The following is a 15,735-nucleotide window of genomic DNA, read 5'->3' as shown; positions in this document are numbered from 1 at the left end:
AAATGACCGACGCAGGGATCGAACCTGCAATCTCTTGATTCGTAGTCAAGCGCCTTGCCATTGGGCCAGCCGGCCTTCGATGGAAACAAAACTCAGAATATGCCTTAGGAGCCAAAACTGGTTGTATGCCGAGTCTTGGCAAACCCCACTGTATCTAAACTTATCTTCGGATGTGAAGAGTGTTACAGTGCCGTCCGTTATTGCCTTCCATGACGGATGTATATGATATGCCTTTTGCAACCCTAATCACATGACACTCAATCCTGATTTGGTTAGCTGAGATACTTGTAACAATGTTCCGATCTCGAACGGTATAGTACCGAACGCATATGAAACAGACTTGGTGGTATGTTCATGTTTTTAATTACAATTCCAAAAATAGCCCTCGAAAATAGTTCCCTCATCAGTCCCCTCAAAAAATAATTCTCGCAAAAAAAGTTCCCTCCCCTCTCAGCATGTCATCCCATCCTCCCAATCCATCACAATATGGCTCGAAATATCGATTCCTGGCAGCATGACCTTGTTATTCACATGTTATGCAGTAAAAAGAGACTCGCCACATCACAAATGGCAAAAGTAGCGAAATGCAGCGAGCGTTCTGTTACTAACATCCGAAAGAACATGCGGTTATTCAGCAGTGCCAGGTCTCCCCCAATCTCTCCCGGCCGCCTATCGAGTATCACAAAAGTGATGGTAGATGCCCGGTGCAACCACCTCGCAGAAAGGCTTCCGGAAGCGATACTGTACTTATACATATCAAAATCTGTATTAATAAGTAGCAGAATACAATCTGGGTATTTATCATCAATTATGAGAAAGGTATAAAAAGAGGCCAGGGATTATAATTAAATCGTTACGCTGCATAGTTAACAAAGTATTATTGCAGGTGACGGACTCCGTACGCCGTAAATTTTCGACTCGCGCGTCTTGCTCGAGCCATTCTTTGCAGACCTAGAGCTCATCAATTCTAGTGTACAAAAAGTAAGGAATATACCACATTGATAGAGAATTATCCTTTGATCATATGGCATTTTCTTTGCTTTTCTTTTCTTTTCTTTGTTGTAATAGAAGCCAGATTACGAAGAAATAAGTGCGTTGAGTACGCGATACTAAGTGTAAAAAGGATAGAAGAGGATAGTGCGGCTCGCAAGTAAGCTGTGATGCCGTGCGCTAAGCCGGAATAGGAAACAGGGTCTGATCAGGATCGTTACATTTGTCTCGCATGCATGTCCACCGTCCCCGAACGAAGATGTCCAGGGTCCCTGAGGCAACTGATTGTTTAATGTCGATCCCAACGGTGCAACCAAACATGACTCATCACACTCTTCTAATGACAAAGCGCAGGCGGACAAATTCCAATTCTTCAGGCCAGTCATTTTTATCCTGATCAGTGAAATCAGATTCAGTCGCCTGGACATCGAGCTGAATAGCCATTTCCTGTGCAACCACAGCCCAGAGCTTTTTCCAGGTTTCTGTGCTATGGAAAAAAGCGCTTTTGTTAACGTGAGGGAATCTCACATTTTTCGCCTTCTTTGTACCGACTTGGGTACCTAGAATGACTGATCCGGGTTTGTCACTAAGTTGATCGAGGACATATTTAGCGACTTCAATTGTCGTCGCCCATGGCCAAACGTGGAAGAAGTTGCTCGCGTGAATCACTTGAAATCGACCTCGAAACTCCAACCTAAGGGTTGACTGGTGGTCGAAAATATCACTTTGAACAAACCTAACACCAAGCTTTTCCTTATCAAGGAATAGTTCATGGCCAAAGTCCATCAGGTCATTAGATAAGTCTGCTCCAAAGATGTTTGCCGGAGGTCCCCCATCCAAAACCTATGAATACATCTATTAGTGACCATATTGACGGGTGAATATGCAGTATTTCAGAGTGACCGACCACCTGGCGCACCTCCTGCCCAAAACCACACCCTAAATCAAGAAACAGAGCGCCTTTCTTGATTGACTCTAGAATCTCCGGATAACAATCAAAGTCTAACAGATTGATATTGAGAAATCCGTACAGACCGATATGTGGCATGCGAAACTGTAATAACTTAATTAGTTATCTCAAGCCAAGTTATCTCAAGCCAAGTTATCTCAAGCCAAGTTAATTCAAGCCAAGTTAATTCAAGCCAAGAAGAATTTATAACATACCACTTCATACGCGCGATCCCTCTAGACAGTGGTTAGAATTTACTCAGACTCGAAGGTGAGGGAGATGCGGGGTGTACCATGTTATTGACATGCTCGACGACCTCACAGGCCGGGATCTTACTCCATTTTTCAAATATAGCCCGAGCGGGATCGATAACTTCAGTGAGGGGATCGCAAATGGATTTTGCATTCATCACACCAGGAGGCGCTTCAACTGGAGCATCGTCCTGGAAGTCGTCGGCTATAGCCATATCTTTGCGGGATGTGTCGAAATTTAAGCTGCTGAATGTTCGACAATAAGAGTGACATTGAGCGAGGGGCATCTGCTAGAATAAATACTGAGATTAATCAAAATCACGGTACCCCATTAAAGTGGAAACTACTGAGTGGAGAATAGGTACAACGTACCTGGTAAACATTGGAGCACATCGCTAGTCTGACAATCTATTTTAGCTATAATTTATGCCATATGCAAGGTAATTATATCAGGCGACTCACTTTGGTGTTTATAGCTATAATGCGCATTGTCGATCGAATGCGGTATTGGGTCTAACAAAGGATAAATCGCCTGGACATCCAATCAAATGATTAACAAAAACTATGATTCGGGGTCCCATATTGACCTAATTAGCTCAATCATGTGTTCGATCACTCGAACAGACAAGATCAATCCTTATCTCAAATGGCTGGTAGTGTCGCACAGTTGTTGAGTGGATGGGGCCCGTGCATAGTGATTCTCGAAATTACCTTGACCAGTACGGAGTACACACTGAGATTCTCCTTCTAAGCCCTACTGCCAAGACCTAAGTGCAGATTATTTATTGAGCGGGCCGTATCAAATGCAAGGGCTATATTACTGCGCCATGTAAGTTATAGTAATATATGACATAAGACTACATTATGCGTATGAAAAGAAAGCTTATGAAATTCCATGGAATGCTATGGTGAATCTCTGCAAATCATGTAGGAAAGGCCATCTAGCATCATATGACTTAATGATCTGCTGGGAGACCTCTTTCTCGTCTCCTCCTCCTTTTGTGCGGTGTGTGCTAGTCATCACTTGCGAGATGTCTCCTTGGCCTAGAACCCTTAATAAGTGATATTAGCGGCCAACGACCATCTTGACCAGTTGGCGGTTGTTTGCAGGCGAATAATATTCTCAACGGCACCTGATGGTGTAAGCCTCCTTAACTGATAATCGTTTACCCTTAATCTCTTATTATCGAAGGCTTAAGAAAGTGACTTCTACTTGTCTCATTAGCCATGATGATTGTGGCGTTCAACAAAGCATGGCGCTTGACCCGGGGGTTGATACATTATAATATTCACCAATACCTGGCAACTTCTTTGGGTCACCCGCATCCGCGTTCGACGTAAGCTGTATCAACGTCAATCCCATCTTCCCTGTCAATTACGCGTCTCCACAACAATTTGCTTCGCAACAAAACAGTCTTCCGTTGCTTCAGTTCAGTGACTGGGAGCAAGGTTGAATATATGGCGAGGGTCCACCGACCTTTATCCACTACTTGATCGTGTGGAAGGTCAATCTTAATAACAGGACGGTGGTGAAAGAGACAGAACAATATCTGGTTCTTGCCCCTCAATTTAATTGCAGGCTTTTATTGCAACCAAAGATCAAGGGACTACTTCTACCCAAATATCTGTTATCGAAAACTTGATTCGGATGACACCTCTATTGTCGTATCCGCTACTCGGTAGAAGGGCTTCACCCTGAGATTTGATAGAACGGAAATTGATTGGACCTCTGTGGAAAAAACAGCTTTTGGATTGGAGTAAGCTTTTTCTTGCTGGCAAGAAAGTGAGCCTGGTTATATTATTCAATAATATCGGGAACGCTTCGAGCTCAAACGTAAGTGGCAGGCCGACTGATAATTGGCCACGCTACCCTGTAGTGGAGTAAAGTCGGGGATCAGTCGGATGGATTTTGACCTTAGCTATAGCCACTTGTAGCCCGAGCAGAGGCTAGTTCCCTAATTATCTTTTTTCCCTGGAACTATTACCTCGATAAGCACGGTGGCACAGAAAGCTATAAATTGATCTAGGTCTCTCTTCACGGAGATATCGATTAATATATTTCCTTTGAAAATCTTATTGCCGCGTCCCTGGTCCACTGTGTTAGTAGAGTCGTAGAGTGAACGTGGTTGACTGAAGGGGGAGGGGGTGAGAGGTGTAGTGGCCAGACAACCGACCGAATCTCCTGCCAGCCTGGCTTGTTTGCAAGCGCATAGTTCTAGACACGCATAGCCCATACAACCATGATACAATAGCTATTTTTATGCCATTATTGATTAACGTACTAGAATATTGTCGAAAGTGAGGGTTAGGGGTAATCTGACCGTAAAAGGTATAGCGTCATACAAAACAAATTTCAGCAAAGAATTAAAGAGAGTATAAGTATAGAGATGAAACTGATTTCGAGCTTGTCTGTATATGAATCGATGACCTCTTTCCACTTTAGTTCGTACAGTATACTGCGGTAACACGCCGAGCACGAGGTACAAGAGTGCAGAGAAAGTACAGGCTTAAAACGCTGAGGAATATAAGCTGATGTCAAAGGCGGAAATGGAACGGCCCCCAATTCATAGTACCTAATCATTGTGTGATTTGAACCCTGCACGGCCCCTACACGGCCTCGCTTATCGCCGCGTCGAACTTTTTTCGGTCTTAGCAATGCCATACATGCACTTATAAAATGCCCCTTGCGTCTAACATTTAATTGCGGGGTGTTTCCTGCTCCTCGCTTTAATTTGGGTTTCAAAATTAACTACTCTTCAGGATCTACTGGGTTTAACTCTTGAAATTGTACTTTGAAGGTTGCGTGGCTGAGCACATGTTGGGCCTTCATTTGGATCGGCATCACCATTAAATGGGGCTGCGGCTTTCTATTTAAGGTTACATAGAAGGCCACCTCCTAAGGCAACACCATCAATCATTCTGAAAATTATCTCATCTAGCGTATGTATGACCAATTTCATGTGGTCGCATATGATACTAACGGTGATCCGTAAAAGCAGACAAAGATCTCTGTTCTACAGAACACACTCCAGTCCATTGGCTATTGGTCTCACTGGCACCATTCAAAAGTTGTGGGGCTGCAGATACCGCATCTGATAACCCCAATCGACTACTAGCACTCATGGACTGACTAAGAAGAATATTTACGGGCAAGAGTGCAGACGATATCGCCGCAAGAAATAGGAGGAAACGTCAAAGCAAAATCCACAGTCAACGAGTACGAGCGCGCGAAAACGACTTAAGGCTGGCCCAAGATGGCGGTGGTGCGAAAAGCGCACGTCTATTTTGGGGCCCTCCGGGGGAAACATACAGCAATGAAAATCGGGGCAAACGACCTAAAGAGTTGCCTACTAGTGGACTTATAAGGACGAGCCACTGATCCGCGGATTCTACGGATATCATTATTGTACAACATCATTGCATTTGCTATGTATACATTTTGATATGTTACATTAATAAACTAACAGGACGAAACATTCTTGGTAGGTCAAAGCGACGCCTGAAGCAGACAAATATTTTGAGTCCCAGAAAACACGTGCCACACATACCAGTAAAAAGTCAAAGGTTTATTTCTTTAAGATGATGTAGAGAATTGGCGATGAAATTCAAACCATGGAGAGATTGATCCTACCTCGATCAAAGACGATACACCTCCAGGCCCTCGACATCTGCATGGCACCCGGAGGATATTCCTCGACCGTCCTGAAATATAATCCTTGTGTCAAAGTGTGTGGTCTTAGTTTACCAATAGACCAAGGTGGACATGACGTTCTTCTTCCGGGCTGGCAGAAGGACAAACGTGTTACAATCAAGTTTATCGACATCACGATGCTTGCTGCAGAGATCGGCTTTCCTGATCTAATTTTACAAAATCATCCACAAGCATCCGAATTCTCCAATGATCTGCCTTTTCGAGGCCAGACTTTCGATATTGTGTTTTGCGATAGATAGGTTCTTCATGCGCACGCACGGGCCCAAGGGGTCAAAGATAAGGCTCCTCGATTGTCTTCCGCACAGATAATCATCGCGCTACAAAGAATCAAGCAAGGTGGAATTATGGTCATGCTTTTACATCAAGCTTATGGTCCTCATACCGTGCGACTACTTGAAGCATTTAGCCACTTCTCTCGGATTTCATTATTCAAACCGACAGTTAGTCACAAAAATCGTAGTTCTTTCTACCTTTTGGCAAAGAGCTTGGACGCGAGAAGCGAGAGGGCATATCATTTGCTATAGGATCTGAGAAGAACATGGAAAACATATACGGTGCAGAACTTTGGTGTGGATATTACCGAAGATGACATTAAAGGGGATCAAAAGAGTCTGGAAGATATCATAGAATCGTTTAGGGAAACTTTAATTTCTCTAGCTGAGCCAATATAGGAACTGCAGACGACGGCTATAAGAGAGATGTTTTTGCAAGGGCAATGATGATACTTTTTATTTTCTCTTTCTTCCCTTGAATTACTTCGTTGTTTATTCAATGTACAGCCAATTTCTCTAAGTTGTATAAGTTTGGTATTAAGTGACTTTCAATTCATCAATATTCGCTATACGGTAGCTCTTGGTATCGCCTTCCACGTTGAGATGACTGAAATACTCTTCCAAATCCTTGTCACATAACACGCTAATCCAGATATGACAGATTGCCCATTCAACGACTACCAGGCTGGAAGATCGGGGTAAATGACTGTATATTTCATACTTGTATCTTACGATCATGGTATAAATTACCTGGTTAGCTACAAAACGGATTAATTACATGCTACCCACATTTGGATTGGCGGATCACATGATTAGGGTTTGAAACAGCTTCTTTATGTATTTGACATGGAAGGCGAAAGCGGTCACTGCTGTATCACGATTATAAGTCAGTTAAAAAGGCTCGCATGGATTTTTGTGATAAAAAATAGGTTAGTGTTCGAGTTGTGTAAGTTTCAGGGTGCATATATAGGTTTCGGAGGTTTCCATTGATTGTCAGAATCGACATCAGAATCAGAGGTGCCAACTTTTCAGTCACTTGAGTTGAAAGAGAAGAGAGAAGTGTTGATTATGAGACAAGATGGGCTTGCAGAAGAGCAAAGGGCGGAGAGAAATATTAACAGATTCCGCCTTCTCTTTTCTGGTGTCTTCCTTCAGATGATAAGACATGTAGCTTCCAGTCTTTTTGATATGTAAGGGTATCTAGACCGAAGCAATCAAAAGCAAATGCACGCCAAACCCTCTATAACCGGATATCGCTAATAATGTAAGAATGAGCCAGACAAAAATCACTGACTCTTCGTCTCAGCCGCCGGAATTTGACCACCCGAGGCAGCAGGCGGTTTAGATTCTGGAGTTGTTTGAACAGACTTGTTATCAGGCTCAGACTCTGTTGTAGTCTCAGTGCTCTGACCAAAAGAAAGATAAGACGAAACTCGCGACAACCAACCCTTTTCAAGTTCAGGTTCATTGTCTTCTGGAGCTTGCTTGTGCATTTCACGGGGCAAGATCCTCTGCGATGACAACTTGGGCATGTCACCGTGACCTCCAGAGCTTTGATTATACATATTCGCGGTATAATACCTGTGAGATGCAAGAACACTGCATCCAACTAGTTAAATCATAGGCCCAAAAACGTTACCTAGAAGACTCACCCTGCCATGCAAAGACTTTGCGTTGTGGATTACCTCGTAACCCCAGTTTCGTAGGAGATCAACCGCAGCTTTGCCAGCGTACACTAAGTATCACTGCCTGTCTCAGGTGCTTTCCAAGGTTGACGAAACATATTGCGGTTATAAATTGGGAGTTTAAAGAATTAGTACTGATATTGGGAGTTCTACTACGGAGAGCTGGAGGTTATACATCCCATGTCATCTTTCAAGGTTGTTCCTGTAAGATCATCAAGGCCCTAGTAGCAATGAATAGTGCAATAATGTATAGCCAGAGGAGTCTTTAGAAAAACTTAATAAGCTAATCATTCATTTCAACGGGTCCCACATCACCTATAATGACACAGACATGTTCATGTTGAACCAAAGACTCTGCAAGGAATTAGCGCCTTGAAACGGTTCCAAAGCTTCAAGGATACGTCTAAATATCGCGGGTAAACCGCGAGGGAAGTTCACTGGGATAGCCTAGATATGAAAAGCAAGATAAATGAATTGTCTATGGATAACGCCTGAATTCGGTTGATGAAGCAGAAGAATAGCTCTGAAATAACGCGTGTATAGCTTATACTATATAATCCCTAAATCTTTCAAGTAAAACGTCATCATAGTCTCAGGATTCTGCCTGGACAGCCCATAGAAGTATTCAGACTTAGCGAGTAAAACACCTAGATCTCATATAGATATGTATTGGACTACGCGTGGATGACGTCTGGATTTGCTGAACATAACACAAGGATTATCAATCAGTAATGCCTGGATTTGGTGAGTGGAAAGCCTGAAGATGTCGATTAAAACGCACAAATTGCTTCCTGATACTGCTTGGGTAGCTCATGGATGTCGTATGTACGCTAATAACCACATATATCTGGAGCGTTAAGATAAATTGGGATAATGATGGACCAGTTGTAGCAGGGTTATTTTGAAAGAGAGATACTTCATAATCTGAGCACTAAAATTAAGTAAGGAATAATCTCACCAGTCAATTAAAGACACCGCTAGCTATAGATACGAATATCCAAATCTTAGTTTGGTATGATTGAATACATCTAGCATGATCCAAGAGCCTAGCTAAACAGATCAGCTAGGTACTAAAGCCTGGCAGTGAGGTAAGACTGTAGTTAAATTAAAGCGAGCGAAGCATAGAGAAGAGGCAGGAAAAGTTTGCTATGGAATCGCCTGCGTTCCAGAAATAGAAACTATGGATCTCATTTGAATAATCTGGATATAAACCAAAATGTAGATCTAGGTGTTGAGCTGGCTATAGAGTCGAACAGCGATGACCTCCAGCCATAGTACTTCTATACACGTACGCCATGCTCCTCAAGGCAGTCTGATACTAATTAAGTCAACTGTACATTAGCATGCATGATCGGGATTTGCACTGCCTGAGAATTTGACTTGTGATATGTTTTGGCATCTATGGCAGATGTCTGATATCTCATACATGATATGTGATATCTCAACTATTTTTGTGATTATTTCTTGCTCGTGCGATGCTGCACCCTACATGTAGTTCAATGCACGAGCGTGTAGTCTGGTTACCAATTCATGCGCGCATAGTAGATCGCGACGTAGTCGCTTTTGTGTTGCCTCTTTATGATACGCAGAATGTGATGAGATGAGCGTGATGCCGAGGTACAACAGGTGTGGCTCGGTGAAATTGCTATACCACCATACGAAACCGATACAAGAGTCCATTGACTCAAATCCATACTGATCTTCCATTGCAGACTGCCAGCTAGCATGCGCCATTACAAAATCCATTGAAAAGGTATGAATAATTCCACCGGTTTGTGTTAATGAAATTGCTTCAATAGTTCATCCTATTACAAATAATCTAATGAGGGTATCATATCCGACAGTAGTATATAACACCTCTTATTCGAGGCAAAGTTCACACCGCAAATTCCAAGCTTGCGTATAGCCAAAAGACGGTCTGCAAAGTAAGTAACTAACTGTATAGAAAAAAGACATCGGCTATCTCGCCCATAGCAACACAACGCTAGTCTAGATAAATACAAACCTCCGGGCAAAGTTCCAGAATAAGAGCGAACCCGTCAAAAATGCCACGGTGAGACTAAGGCACACTAAGGGGTACTATTGATTTACTAAGTAAGTGTCGAACGGTGGGTCCGTCGATCATAAATCTGGAATTAATATGACAAGATTCAATAGTTCGTGCAAAGAACAAAACCATGCCATTGCAACCCCATTTGCGGAGTATGTCACATCAAACCCCAAAATTTAAGATTCAAGTCAAGGCGCATCAAGGGAGAGGCGAATTCCAAATTCTCACGCGAGGAACGGTATCACGTCATATCAGATACTTTTCTCCGCGTTCTCAAACCAATAATCGATACGTGCGTGATATTCCATACCACCCACAATCGTTTACACACAGGCGTACATGAAGCAAGGTTAACATTACGTTGCAGTATTGTGGTGAACCGGTGAGAGGGTTGGTCGGACGAACCGCGCATCGATCTGCATAGAAGAATGATCAAAAAAACTAAAATTACACACATTGGAAAGAATACCAAGAAGACTCTACCTCTTCTGAGCAGCGAGAATTATGTCGACTTTCCATAAATCCAGAGCAAGTTTTCTAATATCCGCATCAGTTATGATGAAATCAACCTCGCTGCCTTGTCGATCTTGTCACGGGAGGCTCCTAAAAGACACCACAAAGAGTCCGCCAATATTAGGATGCTCAGGGGCTCGTGGGTTTGTAATCCACGTTGTTTGAACATGTATTGCGACAACTCGGTTTGTGTGGTCGTTGGTGGGTTTCTGCTTCAGAACCCACTGCTCTAGTATGATTCGCTTAGTCCCCTGGTGTACAGAGCCATTCATTGCAAACTCGAACTTGGCTCTCTTTTCGCTGTAGGCTACTTTGAGGACAAACAAACGAGGGCCAGTGCATTCTCCGAGATGGACAAAAGGTGAATGGGTATATTGCTTGGTCTGCTCTGTTTTCGACCATGTCCAAAGTTCCTTCAGATACTGAGGGTAGCTCATTTTCATCAATCTGCTTGAGTTTGTAATTGCTGTTCCCGTAAAGAGCATTTAGGAGTCAACGTCCGTTGTGTGTTTTCAATGTCATTCCATCTGGTGACAGCCATTGATGTTGTGCTATGCCAAAGAGATTCCTTTTTGAGAGCGAGGACTACATCACTTGGGCTGACTAATTTGGTACATATGGTTAAAACCTCGTGGTCGGAGTTACGGATCTCGTCTAATGCAGGCTCATTGCGGATCTGATGTTACCCGTCCCTGGGCACATTTGTCCGATGAGGAAGGAGGTGAGGAAGGGGAGACAATTGAATCGTACATTGTCCAGGACGGTAACTGTGCGATGAAGCAAAAGTGAGAGCAAACTGAAACGGAATTTACTGATAATGATTTTATCTCTATTGTATATCATATGGCAGGATGAAGTCAAAGTTATATACCTCTCATCCGTGATGCTTAATGAAGAATGATTGGTTCAGCGCCGGTTAGCTAAGGGGTCATTCTTATACTATCACTTGAAGGGATACTGTTTTATTATATCTCAGAATATGGCAACATGTCTAGGCTAAGTTGTGATCTAAAATAATTTCCCTTTCAGGGCCCACCTCGCCGTGCCATATACCACACCAGCCAAGGCCAACCAAGAGATCACTCCCCGAGCATACAAAATCCGCACTACCATTCGCACCTCAGCTGCATCATTTCGATGAGGAAAAGGCTCGTCCTTTGGCACATCCTTGCCAAGGAACTCACACAGGGTCTTCCATCCATCTCGAGGCTCAAATTCCAGAACCTCCCGGCCTCGCTTAGCTGCCTCAGCGCGAATCCACGCATTATGCACATCATAATGCTTCGCCGTCAAAAGCTCATCAGCAGCCAAGCCTAAATTACACTGAGTATGCTCCAAGAAAGCATACCAGACTTTATACAAGTTGCGGTCAGTCTTCCACAAGTAGCAAACTGCAAGGTAGACGGGTGAGCCCGCCCAGGTAAGCACTTTGATTGATTGCTCCCACTTCTGGCCACCACCGGGCCGCTTGTTCAGCACGATCTTGGCGTCTGGATACATATCCATAAGGTCGTCCATGAACATGGCGCCAGGGAAGTCAGTTGTCGCTTGGAAGCCGTCGAATAATCTGTGCAGCAGCTTGTGGCGCCGTGCCGTGTCCTTCTCTTGCAACGCAGCTAGAACGATGGAGCTACGATCAGCGTGCGGTGCAACATGGGCGAAGTGCATACAAGGTGTGAGATTTATGTGTTGAGACTCAAGTGCGGCTTGTATGGAGCTCGTTGCGCAGCGTGGGAGACCGGCACCGAGAACTTGTATGGGAACTCGATCTGTCGGGTCAAGAATAAGGTCGTCACTCAGGAAGCGCATTTTGCCTGGTGAGCGATTGCAGGAAATAATCGGATATTTTTGAGGTCGATGCCTACGAATGATTAGAAGGGTCGCTTTAATAAGCTGATGCTTTTTTTTTCCCTCCGTAAGCACTACGAAAATTCACGGCTCAAGTTTCTCGTATTCGATGCGCTAACTACATATAGATCTGTCGATGCCCAAACAGTCCGTGCGCAACATCTTATATACTAAAGAAAGTAAAACAATTAAATTTAACACAACAAGCCTCGACTTCATCCATGTTCATTAGCAGTATACTCCATTTTAGCCATGGACCAAGAGAGCGAGAAGCATTCCACTGGAACATTTACTGAAACAAGTATCTATGCGCCGGATTCTAATGGTGCTGTTGTTAGGAGAAGAAATAAGGTTGGTCTGCAGTGTTTCACTGTACTACATGACAAATTTACCTTAAGCTTAATGGAGGAGTGTGTGCTTAGCGTGCGTTCGAACGATTATTCGTGCCGCTTGAGGCATCGCTTCTAGAATTCTGGGGAAGCTTATTCAGGCGACTGATAATCAATAGATACTATCACTGCCCAGAGGGAAGCAGCCCTTGGTACAAAATGGCTTGATTAGGGGAAGAGCTTTCACGAAGAGGAAAATATTATGTATGATATGAATTGATGTAGGCGTAATATAATGATGACAACTAACTATTTGTGGAAAAGTGATATGAATGATATTAAGGATAGTGATTCTGGGATCTATGAGGAAAAAAAGCTCTCTATCTAAAGCTAGGGGGGCTTGACAGACATGGATAAGCAAGCAATGCGAATGCACAAACAAGCAAATACTGCTAACTAGGTACATCCATCATATAATAACGAAAAATAAATTGTTTCTTCATAGGTATATCCTAGTCGGAGTCCTTTGTACAGAAAAAGGACATTCCGGACATCTATAGAATGTGAGGCTAAAGATATAAAGGCAGAAAGTGAGCCAAGAGGAAAAGGCTAGGGTAAAAAGACACAGAATGAATGAGGGGAAAAGGAGGACCTGAAGTACTCGAGAAGTTTTTGGGGAAAAAAGGTAAAGTCTTTTAGGAAGTTGCTCTACATTAGACCTATGTGATGTATCGAAATACCAAAAAAATACTCATTACAGACATGTCATGCATGTAAAAAAAACCCGATCAAATTTGACAGGGATACAGCGGAGTGATCTCCAATACAAACAAGCTATACCTGGGTAAATATTATTAAGATTGGGAACTCCATAATTAAATAGTGTGGGAGGTTGCATTAGTTCCATTCTGTACTGCATTTACCTACGAATGTCGCAACTGACTTCCGACGCACTAGACGTATGCCAACGTAGCATAGCAGCCACAGAAGGGTACTTCGCAGGACATATGTACAGTATCTTGGCAAGCAGACCGCTAGCTAGAGCGTGTTCGATAACGTGTGTCATCTATTTCACCGCTATATGATGGATCGGATGCAGGCAGCTAGGTCGTGAAAATGTATGGTCCGAGAAACGAGCGCAATCGTACTCGTTTGGCGGAGACAGAGCGGAGGAAGTAGGAGGGTGTAAGGCGTGAGGTTAGCGTATGGTTGGGCATTGTTCAAGTGACAAGGGACGCATTCGGCTAGGTTGGTGACGTAGGGGTTAAACATTTCCAGGAGGTGTGATTCGACAGTTGGCGGGCTTTTTGCATGCTGCACGTCTTCTGTTGTCATTTGGGCTTGATCGCGGGACGTCGGAAGTCACTAGATACTGGGGTTTGTGTTCGTGGCTTGCATAACCGCTGTTGTCTATGTGGGACTGGTGTTGGATCTACTGGGATACCCCTGCTCGTACATATCCCGTAGTTCGAGACCACGGGTGCTTGCTTATTTGTGTTTGCATGTTTTTGAATTCTAAATACAAGTAATGGTATACTACCCCGCCCATTGGTCATGGTAAGACGGCTATGTATGTTGTTTTGACTTTTGATTTGAATTGATAGATGTAACCTTGATCCTGGCTTTTTTTGTACCTTCGCAATATGCGTTGGAAGTGGATGGCAGCGTTGTGATGTCCGTTGTGATCTCAATTTTGGTTATGATTATAAGTGGCCTAGTCTGTGAAGTAGTGCCTAAGCACCCCAATTTGGGGCGGGCAGTTAACCCGGCGAAGATACTCGGTAAGATGGCCGAAGTCGATCTGCGGTCAAGTTTTTGGGGTCATGTCAAACCCCGTAAATGCGGTCTTTCAGGGGTTTGTGAAAGTCAAAGTAGTTAAGGAATTAAGACATCTAAGACATCATGTACAAATTGTACCATAATCTTTTTCAATTTGTTGTTAGCCAGTGTGGTCTGATAAAAAAATTCGACCTCAGAATTTTCGTTGGCTTTCGGCCGCAGCATCCGGGTATGTCTTGGATGAGCTGAAGGGCTGAAAGGAAGAAAGGAAGCTAAATAGTAGAGAAACTTTATCTTTATTTGGTTCAGCATATCAAGATTCTCGAATGTGATCTTTTAATATTCCCAGCCCACTGGATAATAATATTTCTGATAATATTTCCGCTGTCAACCAGGGTAAAAAAGCCCCGAGGTGGCTCCATTTGCGGGCGATCATATTAAGACACAGAGGTCGAATCCGGAGTATTCACGTGGCATACTAGTTCAATCTCATTTCCATGGTATGATGTGGCTCCTTGTAGACTCTTGAGTGGATCAGACATAATCCCAAGAAAAGTTGGCAGATAGGTTTGATTTTTAAGGCTCGGAACTCCAATTTCCAACTGAAGTTTAATTCAAGAACTAGTTTGGTTCCTGTCAGTTCATGTCATCTGGGAAGTTCAATTTTTGTTTTTACTTTTATTATTATATCTACTTTCAGCTTCAACTCAAATTGAAACTCAATATAATGTAAGATTGAACTATGTACTCCGTAGTCAGAATATGACATCGAGACTCGGCACATGGTGACTTCCCCCTATCCGCGCCGAACTCTAAGCGCTGTCAAAAGGTCAAAAACGACAACGACCGTGGTAGCCATGACGTTGATATTTGGTTCGACGTCATGGTCCATATTTTATACAAAGGAAACAATTTAATAAAAGGCTAAAAGTGGACTCGATCTCACGACCGAAGACAACTAGTTTATGGATCATTTTAATCTTTTTTGGAGCCCAACAAAACATTAATTTGAATTGGCATTAGTGACTATCCGACCCATGGTTCTGGCTCTTCCTCCGGGCCGGAATCCAACCTCGTTTTCTCCTTTTGACCTGGGATCCGGCGTGCAAGTATATTCCAATTTTCTTTATTGTCGGGATTTCCCCCTTTAAATCACTTTTGGGAAGAATTTGGGAAGAAGCGGCATCCCACACTCCGAGGAGAATGCCATGCAAACACCAATATCAACTCCTGAAGTCAAATACCAAATTACCAGGACCTCATAAGCCGTGAAGATCACCCAAGATCAGCGAATGGAAAAAGCGGTTCTTCGTGCCGCTTGGCAAGGCAAGATCCACGTTTACGCGGGATGCTTGTA

The 15,735-nt window shown here is 43.3% G+C and overlaps 3 protein-coding genes across 3 annotated transcripts; all 3 read right to left on the bottom strand.

The window, feature by feature from the left end:
* Positions 1–1,317: 1,317 nt before the first annotated feature.
* Positions 1,318–2,405, bottom strand: N7529_009945 (class I SAM-dependent methyltransferase; the record flags this gene model as incomplete). Its single annotated transcript, XM_057245472.1, has 4 exons — positions 1,318–1,833; positions 1,898–2,044; positions 2,155–2,175; positions 2,232–2,405. 4 exons carry the CDS (start codon positions 2,403–2,405, stop codon positions 1,318–1,320), a joined length of 858 nt encoding a protein of 285 aa, XP_057093735.1.
* A 5,055-nt stretch (positions 2,406–7,460) lies between these two features.
* On the bottom strand, positions 7,461–7,739 carry N7529_009944 (uncharacterized protein; the record flags this gene model as incomplete). Its single annotated transcript, XM_057245471.1, has 1 exon — positions 7,461–7,739. The coding sequence occupies one exon, from the start codon at positions 7,737–7,739 to the stop codon at positions 7,461–7,463; it is 279 nt and encodes a 92-aa protein (XP_057093734.1).
* Positions 7,740–11,430: 3,691 nt separating this feature from the next.
* On the bottom strand, positions 11,431–12,231 carry N7529_009943 (sulfotransferase family protein; the record flags this gene model as incomplete). Its single annotated transcript, XM_057245470.1, has 1 exon — positions 11,431–12,231. The coding sequence occupies one exon, from the start codon at positions 12,229–12,231 to the stop codon at positions 11,431–11,433; it is 801 nt and encodes a 266-aa protein (XP_057093733.1).
* Positions 12,232–15,735: the final 3,504 nt, after the last annotated feature.

This window comes from Penicillium soppii, assembly GCF_028829465.1.
Source record: "Penicillium soppii strain IBT 18220 chromosome Unknown utg000007l, whole genome shotgun sequence".
Classification (NCBI taxonomy): Eukaryota; Fungi; Ascomycota; class Eurotiomycetes; order Eurotiales; family Aspergillaceae; genus Penicillium; species Penicillium soppii.
Note: the sequence above shows the minus strand (reverse complement) of the source record. Positions and strands in the feature narration are given on the sequence as shown.